The sequence below is a fragment of the Cryptomeria japonica genome, chromosome 1 (genome assembly GCF_030272615.1).
Source record: "Cryptomeria japonica chromosome 1, Sugi_1.0, whole genome shotgun sequence".
Taxonomy (NCBI): domain Eukaryota; kingdom Viridiplantae; phylum Streptophyta; class Pinopsida; order Cupressales; family Cupressaceae; genus Cryptomeria; species Cryptomeria japonica.
In genome coordinates, this window is record NC_081405.1 from 151,842,858 (window position 1) to 151,869,533 (window position 26,676).

A 26,676-nucleotide genomic window follows, 5' to 3' on the forward strand; every position below is an offset into this window, starting at 1 on the left:
GAATAAACTACCTAACTTTAAAAAGGAAAAGTACAAACTACATGTATAATAATATACACAAATCCACAAAATTCTTGCCAATATTAAATCCCAATTAAAGATTCAAAGAAGGTTAAAAAAGAAACCCTACAAAGTAGAGACCAACATCTCAATGACTTGTTTCCAGCTTTGCCATGTCATATGGGGACAAGATCCTTAATAAAGATTGGACCCCATATTAAAAGAATCAAAAGCAAATAACTTAATGTGACCAGGGGCTAGAGACTAGGGGGGCTCAAACACAAACATCAAAACATCCATCGGGATCCCAGATATAATAATTACCTTCAAACCAAGTCAAAATTTCTCCGCCCTCCGATCGCGGTCAGGACGGCTAGGAGCATCTGGGCCGTCCCTTTTCTTCGTTTTTTTAATTTCCTTGTTTCAAGTCCTTCGCTTCGTTCACATCTCCTGGATTGGAGTGCATTGCATTTGCATTGCACATTTCTCCATCGTATGCAACCCTTGAGATTATTTATCGCAAATCTGCTGTATATCTAATCCGGTACGCAGGTCAGCGGAGGAATCGTTTATGCGGCTCTTGTGGATAAGCTGGTCTGGGAAATTTTCAAGTCTTCAGTCATGTTCGCGACATGAGAGGTACACGGAAGCAAAACCCTAAACTGAAATTTGACTGTAATAATTGCAGTTTGATTGATGCAAGTTTCGTCAGTTTGAATCGTTCAATTAAGCCTGCAACGTTGCTAATGACGTGAGAAGGCTTTAAATTTTGATTGTGAATGTTGTAATTTTGTTGGAGTTGTTGGACCAATGGTGTATTTTTGTTTTTGTCCTTGAGTTTGGTTTTGATAGGTGGCTGGATTTTGGTTTTTTTTTGTGGAATTTTAGGGTATGCAAAATTTTGCTGCTTTGTGACTCTGCATAGACCTTTTTGTATGATCTGAGCTGTGTAGATCGATTAGAAGCTAGCGAATTTCGGTTTTTTGGGCAGATATATTTATTGGGGCTGTTTATCGAGTGATCTGAGCCGGGGGTTTAACAGCTTTGGAGGATACTGTTAGTGTTAGCGTTATTGATTTTGTTTATTGGCGCGTTCAGCTATGCGGCATTGTCTTGCCGTTGTACAGATCAGGGTTTCCCCCGTACTCTGCCCCGGGCTTAAAGAATTGCATTTTGAGGCTCTCAAAGGTAGCGGGCGGCCTTAGCAGTTTGTTGTAATTTGAATTGGATTGGTTATGCTTGGAAAAGATTGGTTGCTGATATCTTGGACAAGGAGAAGAAGGGGGTTTTGACTTTTTAGGAATGTTTAACAAATTTATGGGCAAGCGGTCTGGTCGCAAGAATTCAAAGTCTGAGAGCCATGATGCTGCAGGTACCGCAAACTCTGTGGCAGGAGGAGCATATTCCGTGCCTTCTGCTAGTGGTGCATCTGGGGGCAGAGGAGGCGCTCCTACGGGGGGCTCGTCGATTTCCAGGAATATGGGCTCTGCTCTATCGGGCTCAAAAACAACGGTGAACCATGCTCCGAGGAACAACGTGTCAGTGGGGGTAGGGCACCCGCAGCCTCAGACTGCTACACGAACGGTATATGGAAGGGATAAATTGTCCCCGGGTTCTGTGCCTGCCACTGCCAATGGAGTCTTACCCGTGTTCGAAAATCTGCCAGCCTTCAGGGAAGTTCCTGCATCTGAAAGAGTGAATCTTTTTTTAAAGAAGTTGTATCTCTGTTCCTATGTGTTTGATTTCTCTGATCCTACCAAAAATGTGAGGGAGAAGGAGATCAAGCGACAGACCCTGCTTGAGCTTGTTGATTTTATCCAGTCTGGTTCGAACAAGCTTAGTGAATCTGCACAAGAAGAACTTGCTAAAATGATCGCAGAAAACCTTTTCCGCAGCTTGCCTCCTGCTTCTCATGAAAACACAGGATCTGAGAGCTTTGACCCAGAAGAGGAGGAACCCTGCATGGAACCCGCTTGGCCACATTTGCAAATAGTGTACGAATTACTGCTGCGGTATGTAGTCTCCACAGACACGGACCCTAAGATTGCAAAGAGGTATATTGATCACTCCTTTGTTCTAAGATTGCTGGACTTGTTTGATTCAGAGGACCCGCGGGAGAGAGAATATTTGAAAACGATATTGCATCGCATCTATGGGAAGTTCATGGTGCATCGCCCATTCATACGGAAAGCAATCAACAATATATTCTACCGTTTTATCATGGAAACTGAAAGACATAATGGCATTGGTGAGCTGTTAGAAATTCTGGGGAGCATAATTAATGGTTTTGCATTGCCCATGAAAGAGGAGCATAAACTCTTTCTAGTAAGGGCTCTTATTCCCCTACACAAGCCCAAATGTGTTGCTCTATATCATCAGCAGCTATCCTACTGTATCACACAGTTTGTTGAAAAAGACTACAAATTATCAGATACTGTTATAAGGGGTTTATTGAGATACTGGCCTTTGACGAATTGTCAAAAGGAAGTTTTATTTTTGGGAGAGCTGGAGGAGATTTTAGAAGCTACACAAGCTGCAGAATTCCAACGTTGTATGATCCCTCTGTTTCGACAAATTGGACGCTGTCTAAGTAGCTCACATTTCCAGGTTTGTCGTTGTACTCCTTGAGTTGTCATAAGAATGTGTCGAAAATTCTGTTTTAGATTCTTAAATAGTAAAAACAGTTTAAAATTTGTCAATCTTGTAGAAATAGTGAGATTAATTTTCATTTGAGTCTCTGTTAATTCTCACTATTTCCCTGTATATTTCCCACTGGTCCTGTGCTTATGGCATTTGGGAAACTTCTGAAAAAGAGTTTGAAAGTTGGAACTGAAACCAAGCATCATGCCCTCTTTAGGTTTTGAAACTTTGCATATCATCCAATACATGAAGAAGGTAGGTGAATTGATTTTGATTGAATTGCTTTATCTAACACTTCCCTCGAACCTAACACTTCTCTGCCACTAAATATGATTTCTTCTCATTCTATATATGACAAGCTTCTCTTGCATCATATTGTTTCCTCAAATCACCGTATACCAGGTATTTGTAATAATTCTTCCCAAAACTGGACACTTGCATCTAGTTTGTAAGTCAAGCACATATGTAGGTTATCATTCAAAGGTATGAAGTATGTAGAAGCTTATAAATATTGCTTTAAAATGATGCTTTTACAATATTCTTGCAAACTGCTAGCGATTCATGGCTGATTTCATTTATCTCTTTTTTATCTATTAGAGGGTTCTTTCTAGGATATTTTTCAGAATGATGTCTTCACTTAAACTGAGATTGGTCCTCTATGATGTATGCTGGCTGCTTCAACTGTATCATCTTCATAAATTGTCCAAACCTGGTAATATGAATAAACCGTCGTCATTCCCTTAGGCTATTCTAAAATAGCAATCTAAATTTATATGCACGGCATTTCTACCTTGAGGTGTACACTGATATTTTTAAAATTTAAGAGGTTGTCCTCTGACAAGCCTTTTTGATTGTCTTTAATCTCATGTATTTGAAAGCTGGAAGCAACCTGTATTTGAAAGCTATATTCTGTGAGGAAATGCCCCAGACATCCGAGTGACATCTTGGACATCCTGGGGGCTTGGAGGGGATGGCCCCTCCATGCCCTTCCTTTTGAAATTTTTGGGGACATCCCTAAAAAGAGGGAATACCTGGCATCCCCTGAATGTCTTGATGCCCCCTGGCTGTCCTGAAGATTTGAGGGCGCCTGTCGTATCAAACATGTAAAAAACAGCAAAAAAATCTAAAAAAGAACATTTTAAAACGAATACCAATCCTAAGAGTGCCCAGCAAAGTCCCCCAACCCAAAAAAGATTTTAAAACGGATGTTAGTTTCTGTTTTACATTCACAAAAAGAGGAGGAAAAAATCAGGAAAACTGTAGAAGAGAAGCAGTTAGGCTGGGGTCCCATGGAGGGGGGCTTCCTAAAAAATAGAGCTGGAGCTGCTGAGATTTTTTAGGAAAATTTTAAAGCTGCTGGTCCTATGAATTTTGTAGTTTAGTTCAGCTTTAAGCTCCAAAATTTAAGGAAGCTAGTGGTCTCGTGAATATAATATCTTTGTCTTCTATATTATGAGCATAATAAAAACAAGTAAGAATAATTCATTTCTCTCCAAAACTATATTTTTAATAGAAATTAAACTTAGATGTTTGACAAGTGGCAGATAACATCCCTAAACTGGTGGGGCAATTTCTAGCCCCACCCCTTTTTCACCCACCCAAATTTGCAGGCGTAAAAAGTAGGGCTCCTATTTTTTTTGAAAAATTCTAAATAATCCCGCAGCACAATTTTTTTTTATTCATGGGACTATCTCTTCCTTAAAAATAGAGATTAAGCCCCCTTCATGGGACAACTGCCTTACTGAGATATCAAATCCAATACCGTGTCTGATTTTTGAGCTTGATGCTCAAACTACTTATGCATGATACAGCATATATATTTGGCATCTTTCAATATAAATCGTGTTTCATATCAAGTCTCTGATAATCCATCTATGGTTTATGGAATCATTAATTTGTTTTTGTACTTACTCTTCGGAATTTCAGCTTCTTTTGGTTTGTTTATGTTATCTTTTAAGTTGCTAGCTTGGGTATGGGGTTGGGTAGGGCTGGCTGGTATGATGATGTTTTTTCTAGGTTCAGTATGGCTCAGTTCATTTGTACGATATATATTTTAATTTAAATTATTAAAAAAAGTAAATGTGTAATATTAATATATAAATATATAAACATAAATTGTGATGCTGGTGTAAATGTTGAACGCTCGAAGCACACGTTGGCAAGTGAAGATTTGTGTAGTGTCAAAGTGGGAGTTGTGGGTGTGGAAAACAGCTTAGGTTCAGCTTGTGTGGTGGTGACTCCGTCTGGTAATGCCTGGAAAATAGATCTTTAGGGCCTTGCAAAGTGAGACTTGAGATGACCAATTGCATGAAATGCAAAAAAAGCTGAATATATCCTTAACAACCATGTGGGGCTCAAAATGGCTAATAGTAAATTTTTTGATGCCTGTTTCACTTCTTCAAAGAAATACTTTGCTGTTATTATCAAGGTACAGGATGGGCAGCTAGAGAATCTTTAGATTGGGAAATTATGATGGTGAAGGGCTCTCTTGAGTCTGAGAAGCTTATTTCTTTGAAATGTTTAGGGCCCCCTTTTAGTCTTTGAGGAGGAAGTTTTGGATCAATAAGCTTACTACTGGGTAAAATGTAGTGATTTGTAAATTTAACAAATTTTGGCCTGTTGTTTTGAGGTGCATAGATGGGTCTCTTGTAACTGGAAGCCATTAACGTAAAGTATAGTAGAAATATATCCGTGTGCAGGAATTTTTATTGCAATTTTGCTGTCAAGGGTTTCCCTACGACCCAGCCCGGCGCCCATTAACAAGGCAAGCTGAGGCAAGACTAATCCCTTGGGGGGTGTGTTTTATTGCAGTTTTTGAATACAAAAAAAGATAGAGATTTAATTGTCTACTAAAAGTTGTGGTTGTGGAGCCATTCTCTCCTGATGAAACTGTGGTTTCCAGTCTTCAAACCTTTGATGGGGAAACTTTTAAGGTGCTTCCTGTCTGGGTTAGGTTCCTTGATCTCCCTTTTCAGATTTTGACTGATTCTTGCTTTAGGCTATTGGAAACTCTCTTGGTTATTGTGACTGTTATTAAAGCTTCTGCTGTCTCCCATACTACTTTTCCTTGAATTCAGGTAGAGATGAACATCAGAAGATCTATTTGTGGAATTTAGGCTCAAAGTAGATGACAGCACTTGGATACAACAGATAGATCATGAGAATCTAGTGTATTATTTTTGAAGATGTTTTTGACAGGCCATGTGGCATTAGACTGTTTAATCCTGAACTGCAAGGTAACAGGGTTGCCAACATTGTGGAAAGATGCTATACCACATCACTTATCAGTTCAAAGTTCTCTTAGTACCCTCTAAGGTTGATTAGTTGTTAAAGAGGGCCTCTATGGAGTATACAAAAACTTCTTTATATCTGTGTGTTGATCCTTTAAGTTGGATATGCTTGCTTTAATTGGGGAATGGGGCTACATCTTCTTTACCTCTTGCCATACTTGTTTATCATTCTAGTGTTGGTGCCCTATGGAAGAAAATCTGATTTTTTTTTTTTGTTTCTAGAGCTGCCAGCTTAGAAATTAATAATAGTTCAGATTGGACTTTGGGTTCCAATTGCAAATTTGGATGTTCTAAGAAAGTTCTCTCTTACAAGCACAGTTCCACAGAGAGTTTTTTGATGGGGGGACAGGACCAAGGGCAGTGTTCCACAGGGATATGTCCCCCCCCCCCCACAAAAAAAAGCCCGCGTCCCCAGTAGGGGGATGTTTCTGAGTTTTGGGGACTTGGGGGAAACGTCCCCCCACAACACCACCACTTTCACCACCTCTACCTAGGATGGTACCGGGTCTCGCTTGTTACATGGCACATGCCATTACGTACTCATTGCAACCTTTAACTTTGTGAAAACTAGTTGGCCTTTCATGGGGCACTCAGAAAGTGTTTATATTGCAGATTTTGCCTTGAAGATTTCAATTCACCTCTATTTTTTTTTATATATAGCTTGGTGTAAATCAACAGTTATGGCTCCATTATTGGTGGCATGTGTGAAATGAGAGAAGCAGGAGTGGGACTACCACTGAAGTGGCTTCTCATATAATCGACAGTTTCCTTGACAGTATAATACCTCTTAGCACTTGTACTAAAAGAAGGTGAGGTAATCAATTATACTTTATATAGAATGTCCTATAAATTTGATAGGAGGTCTATAGTTGAATCTATAAGTACATTATTAAAAACTGTTACAAAATCAGAAGTGTGTACACATCATTATTAATTATAGATCTCCTATCACATTTATAGGACATTCTATATAAATTACATTATTAAAAATTAATACAAATATCAAAAGTGTTTACAAATCATTATCAACCATAGGTCTCCTATCAAATTTATATGACATTCTACACAAATTACAATCTATGTAACCACTGCAGCTCCTTTCGGTGCAAGTGCTAATGCATATGTGGTTTCTAGTCCTTTTTATTAGATTTGTCTAAGGGAGTGGATCCCAGTAGCACCTACAAGTGAGTCTATCTATCTATCTATCTATAAAAAAATAAATATTAATGTAAATAAATGCACTTTTTGTTACAAGCAAATTTGATTCCTTGCAAATTGTTAAGAGAGTTGGGTTTGCAAACCATGGAGTATGCCCAACCAAGTGTGGGGAGAAACAATGTTAGGTAAAATTTTGGGTGTAGGTGTTGATTTTAAGGATGAATTCCTTGTTGATGTATCTGGAGTGATACTTGTTAGTCGATACTTGCATGTGTATGATGGCATCTACTTCCAAAGGAAAAATTAATATAGACTCATGTTGAATGCTGAAGCATTAACCCTGAACTCCTTAGTAAAGAAAGCAAAGATATCCATGGTTTGTGTATCTCAAGCCAAGCGGTTAACTAGTGTGAGCGAAAGGGTTTGTGCAGAGGTAAAGACACTACATGGGCTGCACACTCATCAAGAACAATGTAAAATTGGTGAATTAGTGAATCAATTTTATAATTGTCCTTAAAAGCCTAATGGGATGCCCCCTAAGAACGTGATTGAGCATGAGAGCTAATCATTGCAGATTAATGTTTGCTTAACATCACCTGAAAATGTTGTTTGGACAAGGGGTTATTAGACGAAGCACATACTCTTGTGGTTCTCCAATTGTGATAACGCCTAAAAAGATGGAAAATGGCAAATGAATGTGACCATTGTAGTCTAAATAAGATCACCACCAAGAATAGGTACACACTATTTCGATAGATGATTTGCTTGATCAACATAAAGTTGGATTGAATGTCTTGATACCATCAAGTAAGGATTAAGGAAGAAGCCATATGGAAGTTATTTTTTAAAGGCCAAGCAAGGTCTTTTTGAGTCAGTGGTTTTGCCCTTTGGTCTATAGAATGCTCCAACCAGCTTCGTTTATTTGCTGAATTAGGTATTAAGGCCTTTCATTAATTCATGTGTCATTATTTACTTAGATGATATCTTGGTCTTTTAGCAAAACACATGAAGAACAAAGTTGCCCATTTTGAAAAAGGTGTTTCAAATGAAGGAGAACACACTTTTGCCAAACAGAAAAAAGTGTGAATTTGCAAAGACTTCACCTGTGTACCTTGGTCATGTGGTGGGGAATGGCGAATAAGGATAGGCCCATGAAATGTTTGAGGCTATAATGAATCGGTCAAATCTCACAACCAATTTAGAGATTAGGAACTTTTTTGGTGCACTTCAATGACTCTGCAGGTTTGTAAAATTGTTTTCATAAATTGTTGCTCGGTTACATGCTGTGACAGGGTAAAAATAGAAATGTGCTTTTGATGACTTTAAAAGCACCATTTAAGTAATGCACTAGTGTTTGCTCTTTCTAAACATCAACTACCCCTTGAGGTTGGAGTGATCCCAAGTACTATGCCATGGGAGTGATATCGTTGCAAGGAGGTAGGCCTGTTTGCTATCATTCTGATTTGTTTAAAAGGTTTGCTCTAAATTATAGCACCAGTGACAAGGAGCTCTATGGTTTGGTCTCAAAAGTTAATAAGTGGAAGCATTATCTTATGGGAAAGGAAGCAGTGGTACAAGCTATTCACTAACTTTTGCAATATCTGTAAGCAGAAACAAATGTATGACAGTCGTATCACTACAAATGAATGGGGTTTGTACAACAATTCCATATTATGGTCAAATACAAATGTGATGTAACCAATAAAGTGGCTGATATGCTCTGTAGACCACTTCTTCTTTTTCATATTTTGGAACCTTTTACAAATGAAGTATATGCTAAAGAATTTGAGCATGATACTGATTTCATCAAGGTGTATCAGTTAACAGAGTTATGGTTGCTGTATTTGAACCTGTGTTAGACTACTACCTCAAGAAACGGCTTTTGTATAAAGCGAGAAGACTTTTGCTTATGATAGAGGCTCATACATCACATTTTGCAAGCCAACTTGGAGGAACAAAGATGGGCACCAATCCTCATTGGTATGCACATTGGCCTAATATTCAAGTGGATATTTTAAATTTTTTTAGGAGTTGCAAAGCTTTGTAGTATAACTGAGCCAAACAATAGGAAGATTGGGATGTACCGACCATTGCTCATACCTTTGAGGCCATGGGAGAGTGTCTTTATGGACTTTGTGGGTGGTCTCCCAAAGACAAAATGTGGGCATGATTACATCTTTATTATGGTAGGTTGTTTTAACAATAATTGTATTTTGATGGATTGTAAGAAGACATGAATTGAAAGTGATGTTCGCTTTTTCAAGAATGTGTGGATTCATTTTCACATAGTATTGGTTTGTGGGAAAAATTGCAATATATTAAAAATGTTGACCACTTTTTTTCTGATTTTGATTTCCATTTCATGAAATTTTGGCCAATATTTTTTGGTTTTATGCATTATTTTGATTTTTGGAAAATAAAACATAGGTGTGTTTTAATTTTCCTTTTTTATCTACAATTAGGCTTTTGTGATTTGTGTTTAGGGTATTTGGCAAAGCTTTCCACCAACTATTATCCTTTTGCTACTGGCAAACCTTGTACCTGCAATGAATAGGGCATTCCAAAATTTTGAAGTCATTTTAGGGTAATATTCTTAATTAATTTAAGTTTTTGATTGTTTTCCCGCATTATTTAGATTTACTTTTAGTTAAGGGAATGTTTTATGATTTTAATTATATTTATTATTATTTTTAAAATATTTTAGGTGAGATTTTCTAATTTTTAAATTTATATTGCAAGTTCTATTATTTATAATTTTAAATTTAATTTCATTATTTAAAATAATACTTCATTTTTTTTTTGATCCCATATATTTTATTTTTAACCTTTATAACTTTTTAATTTTCTTTAATAGATACTTTCTTCTAAAACTGTAACTAAAACATAGTAATCGTTTTTTATGTAAATTTTTATTTTTGTATCTATTTTATGGTTTGCATGCAAAATAGTTTTATGTTCGAATTTAAAATAAAAATATTTAATTTATTATTGAATTTTAATTTATTAATGAATATACTTATTTTAAATTTTAATATTAAATAATATACGTTAAATGTTGTATTATATTTTGTATTTTTTAGTTTGTGATTGAATTTGAGGGCTCAAATTTTGAAGTGGAACTAATTATTGTATTAACACATTATGTTGTCTGCACTGTAAGCAGTGATCTCAAAATTAATGAGAAAATTCAAATTACAAAAGCAATGGTCTACACTCTCATTTACTTTCTCTTTTTACACTCTCTATGCAACTTGGATGACTTTAAATATTAAAAAATATTATTTTTTGAGTTTCTGATATTATCCTGAGAAATAACGAAAATATCTCTTTTGTTTTGCTGAGATATTACTGAGAAAGATATTCTGCTTCTATGCATTTTGGGCCTCTAGAGAGCTTGCTTCAGATGGAGATGCTTGTTACGTGAGCAGATGTTGGGACAGTTTTTGGGAAAGATGGAAATAAAATTGAAAAGGTTGTCTGTATCCATCCTTGCACAGATGATCATTGAAGGAGGTAAATAGAACCTTGGTGTAGCTACTTTATGGGTATAACTAGAGGTATCCAAAAGGATGGGATGAGCACCTGCTTCACATTTGACCCTCCTACAAGAGGGCAGTCCACTCTTCAAATAATTTGTCTCCTTTTGAACTGTTTCAGTAATTTGCCATCTAGTTTGTTCGTTTTTGCCTGTGACAGTCAAATAATGAGGTAGAAAAAAGAGACCTAGTGGTGTGAAAGGCTGATAAATTCAGTGAGAAGGTGAGGCAAATCTATCTGTGTGCAAGAGATACTTGGAGTCTCAAGCTAAGTGCAAAAGCTGGCATGACCAGCATAAGATGGAGCACAAGTTCCATATTGAAGATAAGGTAGCTGTGTGCCTGGGCGAGGCAAATCTATCTGTGTGCAAGAGACTCAGAGTCTCAAGCTAAGTGCAAATGCTGGCATGACCAGCATAAGATGGAGCACACGTTCCATGTGGGAGATAAGGTATATGTATGCCTGGTCAAAGAGAGGCTTCAAGGACCTTTAAGGAATTTAAAACCTATCAGATATGGACTGTTCACATCATAGGATAGGTGAAAGAAATTGCCTTTAGGTTGGACCTGTTTGCCTACATGAAGATCTACTCAGACTTCAATGTGGAGAAGTTGCATTTGCTTAAATCTTCGAGGTTGGCTGAAGAAAAGGAAGTTGTATTTAGCTCTAGAAGAACAAGAAGAGCTAGAAGATATCATTATTCTGGACACAACATAGATAGAACAAGGCATGGGGAAACATTAGACATGGTTGATTGGGCTTGAAGGACAGCTTCTAAGCAAAAGGCTAAATGGGATTCCAAAAATGATTTGGGGAAGGGATTTTCACATTTGGTTATTCTTTAAACTTTGGGGACTAGATAGGTAGTGGAGAATCACATCAGTCAATAAGGTGACTAATGACTTGGAGACAAGAAACCAACATAAGAACATGGTTGGATATAGGTCAAGGAGCTGTCTAACGTGATCCAGAGCATCTCAGGAGTCTACGTAGCAAGTTGCAAACTTCTATCTTAAGTAGAAAACCAAGAATGACTACTGCTTTATTTTGTGGAAAAGTTCCTTCTATCATGGTGAATGCCCAATTACTGTGTTGAATGCACAGAATATTGTAGTAAATGCATTGATTACCACAGTGAATTTGAGCTACCGTGGCAAACAGACAATCGCTGTTTTGTTGAAAGAGGCAAAAGCATCATTGTGCAAGTTGAGAGTGGAATACAAATGGTTTTGACATTTGAACTCATTCAGTGTTCATTCCTCCAGTTTGGGGTCATGGGAGGATAAAGGAGTAGCATATAATGTGTAAAAACGGAGTTGGATGTGTTGACTCATGTTGGAACTTTCATTTTTCATGTTCTTTGTGGGATTGCAAGAAGACAGGTTTTTTGAGTTGCAGGGTGGCTATAGTTAGCCTCACTGGTGTTGTAACATATGTGAATAACTGAGATGGTGGGATGAGGAGCAAAATTTACACTCTTGCTGGAGCTTTTATCCTCTAGGGTTTCTTCAGGTTAATCTTTGTGTTTTAGTCCTTATGTTCGTGGGTGTGTCTTGTAGCAAGTTTATGTGTCGTAAATTTGTAATGTTTCCATTGCATTTACATCATTGAATATATGTTACTAGTTAATGCATCTTATTTAGGTGTAGAAACAATGTGTAGAACATTGTTTGTTTCTGCTGTGTTTTTGGAAGACTATCTTCTGAGCATTTACTGATCAATGTTAGAGAATCAATAATTACCTTGAAATTTTACTTGTTAAAAAGCTAGGGCTCATCAATAGCAACTAATATGCCCACATCCCATATCTTCTCCAACACTTTAAAATTTCTAATCTAGAAAGCTAGAGACCTTTTTCAGGAATTTTCTAGCACTTCCCGTAACATCTAAGGGAGACATAAATAGAGATATCCACTACGGGATTTTACAAGACATACTTAAGGGTGATTTGGACAGAATAAAAGGGGCTTTTTATGTCGAAATTTCTTTACCACTTATTGTTATTTCAATTTACATTTGGATGTAGCTATTTGTACTAAGGTTCAGTTTTCCCCATCTTTATATTATTATTTGCTCAAATTGTTTTTTTACAGCAAGAGACAATCATCTCTGAGTAAGCATGACAGTAGTATACTTTTTTATGTGGAACTATAATCTAAACTCTAAAGAACATGTCATCTCTATATTGTTCGCCTCACTAAGATTCAAAGCAGGCTACATAACCTGTTCATGTTCAGGATTGATATAGTGGGCCGATGATTGAATGGCCAAATAAATATTGTTCTTGTAAGTTGCATGACATTCCTGCGCCACTTGAGGATGCTTCATCCCTGATGCTTGTCTGGAAATTATTCCTCAAACATGAGCATGTTGGAGGATATCATATTCTTTTAAAAAACCTACTAATAGAAGTGATGGACCTGTAGAAAGGAGTTGTACCGACTTGTTGAGAAATATCCTGTATTATAATGTTGATAAGAGCCTTAAAATAATGTTCTGCAACCCTCCATGGCATATTCCAAAAATGAAAAAAGAAATTAAAAACTTAATTTGTTTGTTTATTTAGTTTTCTCATCATAATAAGATTAGCTGAGCTGTTGGTTAGAGATGGATACCAATGCATAACCTTATTTGTAAATGTTAATGGTGGATATAAGTTAATGTGAGCCCGCAAAAGTGAAAGGAAGTAGTGCTCTTTGAATATACAACATTGAGAGACTGGCAAACATGGGGAACATAATTTTAGAAATGGATGGGACTTGTATATGTTTAACAGTGAGTTGTAAATGTGATACAGTATGATTGGGAGCTTCTAAGTAGCTATCAACAATTGATAATAGGAACAGAGAAATGTCAGGACAGAAAAATGGATAACAACAAAAATGAAGTCGTGAAACATATGCATCCAAGTTGGCACATGTGGGGGTTACTTCCTACTTCTTCATCTTCTCTTGTAGCTGACTTATGTAATGGGAGGCACGGGTTTGAGTTGACATAGACCATTCTTTCTGTACTCTTTTTGCAACCAGCTGGTTGCAGTTCATTGTGTGGATAAAAAAGTATGTACTCCAATTTTATTTAACCCACGAACTTGCATCCTCTTGAAATTGGAGATAGTCAATCCACCATTTGTAACTATAAAACATAATATAGTCATGAAGAACCAATAAGAATGTTAAAAAATTAAAAAATTGCTTACCTATGATGGTACTTTGATTGCTAGATGTTGCGGGTACATAGAACCTTGCTGATGGAGGTACCTGTTATCACAAAAGCTTGCACCCTTGCCAAGCTATCAACTCAGCAACCTTGTGAAACATGGAAACAACCCCGTAGTGTGGGACCTTGCATAAGGGGGTTGAGTCTCTGGAGAAGGCTGGCTTTCTTCTTAATCCAATGTAGGTGTTGAACCAACTCAACACTAACTCAACACTTCAAAACTTACTCCTAAGCCTATCCTATCAATTTTGCAGAAGTAAAGGGATGAGAGAATGCTTGAAATAAAAGAGGTGATGCACCAAGATAAGAGATTGTTTTTCTCCCTACTGAAATGGCACAAGGAACCAACTAAAAAACCCAAGAGATGCACATCTTCAATTGCATAAGTGACCTAAACGCATGTATGGAGGTTAGAGTATGCTAAGTGTCAAGAGGGGAGAAGGATTCCCACAAGTCACACTCAGAAAACAAGTTAACCCAGCATAGATGGAGAGAAAAGCCACAAGACATACACCTATAATGAAGGTAAGAAAGCATACACAACATACATAGGTTAGAGGGAGGCAATAATGGTGATTTTTCAATTAATCATAAGGCCAAAAGCCAATCTTATAGTTGCAAAAATGCAAAAATGATTACAAGTCTTCAAGAGAAGAGAAGGAGCATAAGAAAGCTCAAGCCAGCAGGGAGAGTACGTTTTACAATGAGGCTTAACAACCTTCATATAGAAAAAATGGTTACAAGGGTGATCATGACCCCTGCATGTCAGTGTGGAGGTGCAGGGAAGTGCATGCACTTGACTTGTACATGCAAGCAACCTAGCCATACCCACAAAGGACAATCTTGAGAAGGTGGATTGACTAACCTTCCAAAGTCAGGCATGACATAAGTCACCAAGCATGGTCCCGTACCTCCCTTGATGGAAATCCAACCAAAAACATTTAATGCACCCTTGTGGCTCCACAAAGAAAGTGCACAAGTCACCAAAACTGTCAAAGCATTTAAGGCCTTGAGTGTCGACAGTCAGAAGGAAGCCCGGAGACTTCGGAAGCTCGGACTTCCGAAGTGGGAAGACAAGGGAAGAACCAAGGAACTTCGGAACCTCAGGGTTCCAGAGTTTTGGGATAGAGAGAGGAAGAGAAGGAAAGGAACCTCGGGGTTTCGGAGTTTTGGGGGAACTAGGGAGGGAAGGCAAAAGGGGAAGGAACTTTGGAACCTTGGGGTTTTGGAGTTCTGGGATAGAGAGGGAAAGGGCTAAAGAGAGAAGGGGAACTTTAGAACCTCGGGGTTCTGGAGTTCCGGGCAAAGGAGAAGCTTAAGAGAAGAGGCGAAGGAAGGAAGGCTAGGAACTTCTGAACCTCGGGGTTCCGGAGTTTCGGAGAAAAGAGAGAAAGGCCAGGGAGAGGAGGGGCTAAGCTAGGGAAAGAACTTCAGAACCTCGGGGTTCCGGAGTTATGGAGAAATTGGAGAAAAGCTAAGGGAAGGAAGGGAACTTTGGAACCTCGGGGTTCCGAGAAAGGAAGAAGGAAAGAGACAAGGGCAAAGAGAAAAGAACTTCGGTTCCGGAGTTCCGGGGAAGAAGAAAAGGCCTAGGAAGGAACTTCCTCCAGACAAGGCAACACTTCACACTTCATGATTCTTCTCTCCTTCATCAACAGGGGCCGCGCTGGTCAATGGAACTTATCTCTGATCGGTTCTCCCTGATGGACCAAGGGTGTCATAAAATGACAATAGTACCATCATGTATGAGTGTGCTTTATTTGTCCTGAAGACTGCAGAGACTTTGATTATCTCATGTCACGAAGTTGCCAATCTCACCCATAACAATGGTTCATACATTTGCATTTGGAAAGATTCTTCAGAATGCAGCCTTGTACCTATCAACAACTTACATATCTCTATATGGTGCCATTCTCATGGGCAAAGAAAGTATCTTCGGGTGGTAATATTTGGGAGAGAACACAATAAATCCTTGCACACTTTTGAAGAATGCTTATGTGGGGTCAGTTTCCTTGGCTGCTAATATGTGCTTTATTTTTTCAATCATGGAGTTCATGATATCATATATTTCTCTTCAACATGCCTGATCTATATGAACAAACCTGGTCAAATTCTTGATGATTTTAGTAAAACTCAAGATGTAATCCAGATGAGCCCATCGATCATTGTCCAAGATTAATGATTTGCCGTTTTAGGCTCTCATTGAATTTACTTGGATTTACATGCTTTGAAGGCTGCTAATGTTTGAGACACTGAATGCCTCTTGTACCATCACTAGATGTTTCAAGACAATTGTGTGTGATGCAAGCCAAGTCTCAATAGCCTAATATAGTGTTAAAAAAAAAAAAAGATGAGATGTCCTATAAATATTGCAAATTTAAGTTAAATTAAAAAATAATAAAATTTTATAACTTACCTTTGACAGCTGCAACTTGGAAAAGGACTTGAGGATGGCTTGTGGGATGATAGTTTGTCATGAACATCTGATGCTCCTCACCCTTGGTGCACATTCCTTTCAACCATTCTATCTCCGTGCCAGTGTTTTGCATCACCAATTTAAGATAGTGGACGTTGCCTTGATCAATAAACCTGCTGCTCTTCAGTTTTTAGCTTTGTACATTATGACTTGGATGTTTTCAACATCCAAGAACTCTATTTTCTCTATAAGGATTCCAGAAATGAAGTTCACATCCTTCACTCACCCTTCACAAGAACGTATCTTAAAAAATATCCCCATTTTAGGGCACACAACAATGACATAATTGATGTCTTATTTTGGCAATCTATCCATAAAATACGATGGATGCTTTTGGTTGGTTGTAAAGATGTCTTTACAATCTTTTTTCTGCCCATATGGTGGTGAATACCTTCATACCTAGGACCTAAGGAAGCTACAAGTGTTTTGATTGATATCCATGACTTTTTTTGTGAATATGGTGAACTAACAAGGTCGGAAGGAAGTCCGTTGGCTTAAATGAAATTTGCATTATGCTCATTTGTTATGAGCCTCATATCATCTTGGAATGCTCTTATCTAATTGGCCTCGTTTATAGGAATGGAGAGGATTGACTTCGAAGTGGTGTCACAATGAATGGATGGTTGGCAGCAATTATTGGAGAAGTAAAAGATGGCCTTTTGAGTGGTGTGCAATCCTTTTTTCGATAAAGGATGAGATTTAGGTTTGACTCTTGGTCACAAAATTTGCTCATTCTTGCTCTCTTATATTTGAGACAATTTGTTCCTTTTGCAATCCCTTTACTTGTGGCCTTGGACAAACTTTAATCCCTTTTTTGGCTATGGGATAAGCTTTTGCTCATCTATATGAGCCCTTGTGCTCAAAATTGCATTGACTACACCACTAAAGAATCCCCATCTCTTAGAAGTTGCTTAATAATTGTTACATGTCTCCAAAGAGGGGAGCTTGGTCAAATTTGGAAAACCTCTATAACCCTAAGCCCATTGAACTTGAACTAGTATCTAAATGTTTTTTCGGAATCGAAATTGGGTACGTGGGTACAGTATGTCGGTAATGCACAATTTTTTGATGAGGTTGGGTGCATTTGGGTGCTTTAGTATAAAAAACATATAAAAATCATAAATATTTATATTAAAATTTAAATATATCAATTATAAAATAAAAATATATTTAAAAAATTACATATATTAATATTAAATATATACCTTATAAATTTTATATTATTTTAAACTTATAATTTTATTATATAACTATTAAGATATAGTTTTTCGAACAATATATTAATATTAAAAATTGAATATTAAATATGTATCTTATAAATTTTATATTATTTGAAATTTGTAATCTTATTATATACCTATTAATATATAGATTACTGGACAATATATTAATATAATGTATAATACTTTTTAAATAAACTATTTTATATATTTCATTATTAACTGTGAAGGTTCTGTTGTCATTTTATGACACCCTTGGCCCATCAGTGAGAACCAATCAGAGATATGTTCCATTGACCAGTGCTGCCCTAGTTGATCATAGAGAAAAGCAGAAGAATCATAAAGTGTGAAGTGTTGTCTTGTTTGGAAGAAGTCCCTTCCCCTTGCTTCCCTTTTCTTTCATGTTCCCCGGAACTCCGGATGCCCGAGGTTCCGAAGTTCCTTCTCTTTGCCTTCTCTTCTTTTCTTCTTCGGAACCTCAAGGTTCCAAAGTTCCCTCCTCTTCTTCTTCCCTTTCCTAGAACTCCGGAACCCTGACGTTCCGAAGTTCCTTTCCCTTAGCCCCTTTCATTTCCCAAAACTCTGAAACCCCAAGGTTCCGAAGTTCCTTCCCTCCTTGCCTTTTCTCTTTTCCCGGAACTCCGGAACCCCCGAGGTTCCGAAGTCCCTTCCTTGTTGCCTTTCCCTCTTCTTAGGAACTCTGGAACCCCGAGGTTCCGAAATTCTTTCGTTAGCCTTTTTCAGTTCTTTGGAACCCCGAGGTTCTGATGATCCTTTGCTAGGTCTCCCTTTTTCCTTTTGCTTGGTCTTTTCTTCCCTTTCCCGGAACTCCGAAACCTCAGGGTTCCTAAGTTCTCCTTCCCCTTTCTCGGAACTCCTTAACCTCGAGGTTCCGAAGTTCCTTCCTTGTCTTCCCCACTTCGGGAATCCGAGTTTTCGAAGTCCTCAGACTTCTTTTCGGCTGGCAACACTTCCGGATGGCGTGATCAACACTCAAAGCTTTAAATGCTCCAACAACTTTTGTGACTTGTGACAAGCTTTAAATGTTTTTGGCAGGATTTCCATCAAGACAGGTACATGGCCATGCTTGTTGTGGTGACTTATGTCATGTCTGCATGCTCTAACTTTGGAAGGTCAGTCAATCCACCCTTCTCAGGGTTGCCTTTTGAGGGTATGGCTAGGTTGCTTGCATGTACAGAAATCAAGTGTATGCACTTCCTTGCACTCCCAGATTGACATTTCCCTGCACACACAGGGGTCATGATCACTCTTGTAACCAATTTTCTATATAAAGGCTATTAAGCCTCATTGTAAAGGGTTCTCTCCCTGCTGGCTTGAGCTATTCTATGCTCTTTCACTTCTCTTGTATTTATAATTTTATCTTGCATTTATGCAACTGTAAGTTTGGCCATTGGCCTTATAATGAATTGAAAATCACCATTCTTGCCTTCCTTCAAACTTATGTATGCTGTGTATGTTTCCTTACCTTCATCATAGGTGTATGTTTTGTGGCTCTTCTCTCGTATATACTGTGTTAACTTATTTCTGAGTGTGACTTGTGGGAAATCTTCTCCCCTCTTGACATTCAGCTAATTCTAACCTCCATACATGCATTGGGGTCACTCATACAATTGAAGTTTGTGCATCTCTTGGGTGTTTCAGTTGATTCGTTGTGTCATTTCGGGTAGGGAGAGAAACAATCTCTTCTTGGTGCATCACCTCCTTTTATTTTAAGCATTTCTCTCTTCCCTTTACCTCTGCAAGTTGTTAGAATAGGCTTAGGAGTAAGTTTTGAAGTGTCGAGTTGGTTCAACACCTGCACCTGGATTGAGAAGGAAGTCGGCCTTCTTCGGAGATTCAACCCCCTTGCGCAAGGTCCCACACTTCGGGGTTGTTTCCATGTTTCAAAAGGTTGCTAAGTTGATAGCTCAACAAGGGTGCAAGCTTTTGTGATAACAAGTTCACGACAATATCCATGGATTCCATCATGGTCATAGTTTTTGTTTGAACCATTATTGTTCGGGCAGACTATATTTGGGTTGCGTGAGTTTATAGTTTGGATGCAGCTATTTGTAGGTGTTGAGCTGAGCTAGCATCATATGGAAATCGCCTTGAAGCCCTTAAAGTCAAGTTTGGGAAACACGTTTATTATTTTTGGGAGTAAAAAATGTTTTGTTTAGGGTTTTCAGAGGTTGCAAATTGGTCAAAAGTGAGTGAACAAACCCTAGCCATTTTTCCGTACCCGAAATCGGCTTTATTTTTCTGACAATTCGGTAACTTAGGGAAAAAAGTAACACTCAGCTACACTAAAATAGAAAAGAAAAAAATGAAAAAAATAAAATAAAATTCAAATTGCAATACTTTTAAAATGAAAGACAAATTGGAAAATAACAATAGGGAATATTATTGGTGCAAGCATTTTGATCTCTTAACACTAATGAAATGCTTCTTCACACCATTTTAGTTTTGCACCACTCAAAAATCCAATGGCCTTTGCCCTTGAAAAAAATGAGTTTGGGCAAGTTAAAATGAAAGGAAGTTATCTTTTTGTTTATTTTTTAGGCTTTGACTTTACTTTTTAGGTTTTTACTTTTTAATTTTTAGTTAGTGTTTTTATCAAAAAGTACTTATTTTTTTTATAATTATAAGGCCATTCAGTAGGTGGGTTTGCTTAGGTACTCATGAATTCACCCAAGGTACCATTTGGGAGACCCTTGGGTATACCTTTGTTGTATTAGGGATGTACTTGAGTTGCTTAGATGGTACCTTGTACCTTGGATGAAACCTTGGGAAACCAAGACCTGTTTGGAATGGGTGTAATTGGCAGTTTAGTCCGTAAGGGGTTCGGCCCCATAAAATTACTTTATTAACTCTTTGCCTTGTAATCTTTAAAAGCATTTCCTTTTATATCCACATCTTTAGTTTTACTTTTTGTTTTTTGTTTATTTTTAAGGCTTTGACTTTACTTCTTAGGTTTTTACTTTTTAGTTTTAGTGTTTTTATCAAAAAGTACTTATTTTTTTATAATTATAAGGCCATTTGGCAGGTGGGTTTACCTAGTTACTCATGAATTCACTCGAGGTACCATTTGGGAGATCCCTGGGTATACCTTTGTTGTATCAGGGATGTACTTGAGTTGCTTAGATGGTACCTTTGTACCTTGGATGAAACCTTGGGCAACCATCACCTGTTTGGAATAGGTGTAATTGGCAGTTTAGTCTGTAAGGGGTTTGGCCCCATAAAATTACTTTATTAAGTCTTTGCTTGTAATCCTTAAAAGCATTTCCTTTTATATCCACATCTTTCTATTAAATCAAATAATGGTGGGTGTCAGTCCCAAATGCTTAAAACCACGAACTCTTATATTCTTCTCTTTTCACTCTAATGGGTTCCTCCTCACAAAATTACTTTATGAAGCCTTAAATTTCAAGAGTATTTTTGATGCTAATAGAGATGGATCTATAGGGGTCCTCATCCTTTAATTAAAAAAAAACTGATAGTAGAAATCCAAAAGGTCAACCGTAATTCCATAGAATAAGGCATAAAACTGGAACAAGAAAACCTAAAAACTAACAAATTCCCAAAGAAGCTAAAGGTCAAAGTCAAACAACCAATATGCAACCACCCAAACACAATCAACAAATGAACAAAAAAAAATGTTAAATAGCCTTCGATAATTGTACCCAACAACACCATTGGAGCCAACAAACAAGCCATTGATGATAATTGAAGCCACATTCTAGTCTTGAGGCACCATCGCCACCTACTTTGGAGAAGGATTTGCGAGACCACCACTAGTCACCAAAGCCTCAAAACAAACTCTAGGTATTGTAAACTTTTCAAGTCCTAATGTTGCAATTATTTAATATTTGTAAGATATTATAAATGTTGGATAGTGAGAAGAAACATCACAAATGGAGGGAATCATTAAATTTGTATGTTGGCACTCTTTGTCACATGTAATTGCCCTATGATGCTTGTAAGAAATCAGTGAAGAGGGGGTTAAAGGGTGGACTACTGGACTATGAAAAAACATCTTTGACCAACATTTTTTAGCCATTTGGAGGAGGCATGTAAGAGGAATAATGATACCTATGTGGAGTGCTAGGGGGTTACACTTGACCACCTTGGTTGTAGGGATAAAAACGGTAGTTACATTCTAAGTGAAACAGTGAAGGGAGTTGTTTATGTCACACTAGCGCAGCAGAGTGGTGGAACAGTGAATTCGAGGATGATATGGGATCTTGGTATTTTGTTTTGAGACATACAGGTGTAGAAGGCAGTCGATTTGGTATACAAGTCCAAATTTAAATAAATAAATTAGTAAATAAAATTGGAAGGGGGGCCGACTTGGTGATTATCATTAAATTGTTAATTGATAATTATTACATAAATTTTAAATTAGTTTCTTGAGCTGACCTGACCCAACCAGCCCTAAGGCTGTTTTATCCTTGCAGCCGACTTGTGTGTGAAGGATATTAATAGGAGTTTGAATGGAGGAAATAACATTGAAGTTTTATTTTGTTAATGGCATTAAACAAATGCTGCTGTTGCTGGGTCGGAAATCTCAGTTACTGGTATAGGAGGGACAAAACCCCTACCTATTCACATTCTCAGTTTGTCTGCTCTGAGTGCTGTATCTTTAATCACATCCACTAGTCTGAGCAAGTCCATAAGGATCACATTCTCACCCAGATATGCTTGCGATAACTACCAGGGTGACAATAAACATTGAATGGCAGAGATAACGAGCGCAGCTCTTGCCAGGGGGAGTATCGTAGTGCATCAAGATCTCAGGCATGTTGATGTTTGCACCTTACAAGGCAAGCCTGCAATCAACAATTGGTCCAGTATCTAGCCAGGATGCATAACAGTATGAATCTATATCATTCCTCTCATATCTGCATTGTCTGAGTTTGGTACTGAATGTAATACAGTCAGTTATTTTCACTCACAAAGTTGTAACACATGATTTCATGAGTGAAGGAACCCGATTTGTTTTCTGAATTGTTTAGTTTATCTGAGTTGATTTTTTTAATCTGAAAGTAAGATTAGAAATTGCAAAATTGCTATTGTGAGTTTCTGCACTATTTCTGATGCTGGTTAGTCTTACAACTGTTCATAACCTCTCGTAATCTTAGATGGATAAGATTCTTTTTAATCAAATCATGGATAAGTTAGAGGAATATTTTAGGGGAATTAGTACTACTATTACTAGTTAGTGTTTTAGTAATTTTTCCTTATGTTCAAGCACATTACTCATACTGCTCTTGGAGATCCAAACACTGATCTTGCATTTGAGACTGTCCCAGGAGAGTAGTTTAAGTCTTAAGATTATTTACTGTCTGTAATTTTTTCCATAAATTTCACAAAAAATTCATTTGCATTCTTCTAATTATTGAATAAATTAACTTTGCAACTCTTAGAAAGTTTAACAAATGCAGCAGATCAAGATTGTAATACTGTCTTAGAAAATTTCTTTAAGGCTAGAATTTTGTTGTTAATTTTGAAGCTTCCACAGTAAGGAACATAAATCAGATGTCACCACTGCCTCCTCTTGACCAATCCGGCATGCAAACTGCCCTTGGAGATTATAAGGCTGAGCTGGTGCTCTCTGCAGAGTAACTGAAAGCTATATTCTGTTTTTAATTATTCTCAGAAATTCCATATAAAATCCATTTGCGTTTCCTTTTTTTCTTTGAGTTTCTCTTTATCTTGATATAAAATTAAATTCTTAGATTTGAAACACTTAATAAGCACCGTGGATTCTGGATTTCAGTCTCGGAGGATTTCTTGAAGGTAAGAAAAATTAAGTTTTTATTTCTGTTGAAGCTATATTACAGATCAGGAACATAACATGAGATGCCACTCTTAGTTTTTGAGTGCGTCTACAATGATGCCTTCATCTTTTGGGATGACAATAGTCTACAGGATTTTTTTATTAGTTGACCTAAATCTTGCTCCTCATTTGTGTTTTGGATACGCATTGGGCATTTATCTTATTTATTTTTATATTTCTACATTAACTTCAAGCCTTTTTTGTTCTTTTTTGAACATTCATGCTAATTTGAATATAAATTTACTGCCACGGATAACTCCAGTGACAGTTTGCTATGACATGCAGTATGTTATCAATTTAGTTGTTACTCTTTTGTGGAAGGGTGAATTTGTTGAGAAGCCTTGATTTAGTTGATGCTTTTTCTTATAGTTTCAAGTTTCAACTGAACTGAACTCAATATGATTCCCACCATAGATTGCGGAATGCATCTGTTTTTAATGATGTGAGGTGGCAGCTACATTGCCCTTTAAATATGCCTTTTTTTATTAACACCGACTTGAGATAAACTCTTGTAAAACGTGAAAGTCAATTCTTGTTGAAAAATAAATTTAATGTTAACCTACTTTTTAATCTGCAATGTTATATCATAAATACTAATGGTTGGTAATGCACATTTATTATTTTGGATATAGGTGAGGTTGCTTGCTTTGAATTTAACTTCTTAGTAGTGTTATGTTTTTTAATATTTGTGATTATTCACTTGATGAAACTGGGTTGATTTGGTGTGTAAATACTAAAAACCTTTGGTGTGTTAATGTTGTCTGGAATCTTGTTATCATTTCACCCCTGCTAGATATATGCATTAGATTTGGGTACTAAGCCTAATGCTGTTGGACTATAAGAGTAAACTCGGCTCCCACCACAGTTGATGTTCACAAGCACATGGAAAATCCATACTTAGCTGGCAGGTAGTTGGAATTGACAAATATTTGTATTACAAATGAATTTGTGAAGAGGGTATTAAATGTTTATGCAAAATTTGTGGAGCTGAATAACAGTTAATGATAGACAGTGTATCTTTAGCTGGCAGGTAGTTGGAATTGGCAAATATTTGTAGTACAAATGAATTTGTGAAGAGGGTATTAAATGTTTATGCAAAATTTGTGGAGCTGAAAAACAGTTAACGATAGACAGTGTATCTTTGTTCATGTTGAATGATACATATTTTAGATTTTTAGGTAGGCATAATATGATGTATCTGTATGCCAATGTGTAATGCTTTTAATGCTGATGTATCGAGTCTTTTTTGAGACCCCTTTCCATGGAAATAATAAGATCAATAATGAGCTACGGTAGATGTTGCAACCAATATCTTGGATTTTTTTCTGAATAAAGAGCCTATACAATGTTTGTTGAATGGTAAATTGATAGAGTCCTTGGTCTATGTTAATAACAGGATAAAAATAACTGATTACACTTCAGACACGCCAAAAACTGTAGTTCATTCCCTATCATATCACAAAAATATTAATGTGATATTTTATAAGAATTCAACTGCATGATTTGTGAGTCAAACTATTTGATCCATATCTCATAAGTAGTGGTTCAAGTGGTTCACAAGAACACTTCTCTTAAGAGCTTGGATGGTCTGCTTACCACTCGTTGCATCTAGTTGATGCTAACCAGGGTGAAGCATTGGGATTAACCAGGAGGTCATGAATCCCAGAACTACTCTGAATCAAGCATGGAGTTTGCCGCAACATTGGGTCCACTTAGTTTGCTAACCCATTTGCAAAACCTTTATTAAGCGTTGTACTTTATGAACAATTCATTGTAGAGCTCGTAAGCTTCATTCATTAACAAATAGAAGCAGCACGTGGTTCAAAAATATTTGTTGCAACAATGTTTTGCTCTACTGTAGGAGAGACATGATGTACTAGTGTTGCATTTTGTATTCTAATCATATTTCATTCTTAAGTTTCACTATGTATTCATCTTGTAATATATGCCTAGATTATTGAGTCTTTTACTAGATTCTAACTATACCAATGACAGGTTGCAGAACGAGCTCTTTTCTTATGGAATAATGACCATATAGTGGGTTTGATAGCTCAAAACCGCAATGTGATTCTTCCACTCATTTTTGAAGCATTGGAGAGGAATACCCGGAAACACTGGAATCAGGCAGTCCATGGTCTAACATTGAATGTGAGAAAAATGTTTATTGAAATGGATAATGACCTTTTTCAGGAATGCCAGCGCAAATTTCTAGAAAATGAAGAAAGAGCTAAAACAATAGAAGACAAGCGGGAACTGACCTGGAAAAGATTGGAAGAAGTTGCTGCATCAAAAGCTGGAAATACACAGCCCTTGCTTGTAACTCGGTCATGAAAAGGTCAGGGATTATACTTAGAAGCTTTAAATGGGAGATTCATGATTGATGAGTTAAGGAAGAATCCGTACTGTTGGAGGGAATTTTATATGGGCTTCTTTGCATGGCTTATTATATTTAATTGGATGGAAGTCCAGTGAAGGCATAGCTTGAAGCATGTGTGCTTCTCAAGTGTGTCTGTGTATGAAAAATGGATCCAATGCTGTAATTAAAAGGAGTGGAAAGGTTTTATGGACTTGGCTTGTGTGCAAGTCAAGGAAATTGTAATGTATCAATCTGTTTGTATTCAAATGCGAAAGAATATCCACTGATTTTAGAGTTCATATTTGCCATAAGTGCTTTTGTCCTCTTACTTTTGTTGATGTTAGATAGCTGATCTTTCTGTGCTTCCAATCACTTTCCTATTGCATACAAAGCCAGGAATATATACATGTATAGACTTGAGTGCAAGCGGCACTGTTAGTTGAAGAGTGAACTTCTAAGAATGTATTATTCAATAATTATAACTTACGTTTTTGGCCTTCAATAATTATTGTATACTCTAAAATTAGTATTTTATTTTGGTTTGACATTAAATAATAAAATGGAACTAGCGATTTGTATTTTATTTTGGTTTGGCAAAGTGTTGGATACAAAGAAGTTATTGCTCATAGCGTATGTCATTTTGTCATGGATTTGTCATCTATTTTCGTATGTCATCACTGATTCAATGGGTTGACTTATTGTTAACTAATTTTTGCTACCATTTTGATTGGCTACACTAAACATAATCTTCAGGTAGTTCTCCAAACGAGCAATACTTGGTTTTGTTTACCATATAATCAAAGATATAAGCTCTTATCAACAAAACACTGAAGAACATTTGTACCTGTAAGTTCTGTTTACGTCTGGGCTATGCGTGAAGATTAAATTCTTCTGCAATTTTGTAATGCAAGGTAGCTGCCTCACATTAGAAGAGTTAGTAG

At 37.0% G+C, this 26,676-nt stretch overlaps 1 protein-coding gene across 3 annotated transcripts; it reads left to right on the plus strand.

Annotated features, from left to right (window-relative positions):
- The first annotated feature begins 377 nt into the window (after window positions 1-377).
- Window positions 378-26,034, plus strand: LOC131079717 (serine/threonine protein phosphatase 2A 57 kDa regulatory subunit B' beta isoform-like). Of its 3 annotated transcripts, none has more exons than XM_059215914.1 (3): window positions 378-639; window positions 889-2,607; window positions 25,375-26,034. In XM_059215914.1, exons 2-3 carry the CDS (start codon window positions 1,303-1,305, stop codon window positions 25,708-25,710), a joined length of 1,641 nt encoding a protein of 546 aa, XP_059071897.1. In that variant the 5' UTR covers window positions 378-639; window positions 889-1,302; the 3' UTR covers window positions 25,711-26,034. The 3 variants fall into 3 exon arrangements, with proteins under 3 accessions (XP_059071897.1, XP_059071910.1, XP_059071919.1); XM_059215927.1 differs by having other exon boundaries at window positions 954-2,607; XM_059215936.1 differs by having other exon boundaries at window positions 1,099-2,607.
- Window positions 26,035-26,676: the final 642 nt, after the last annotated feature.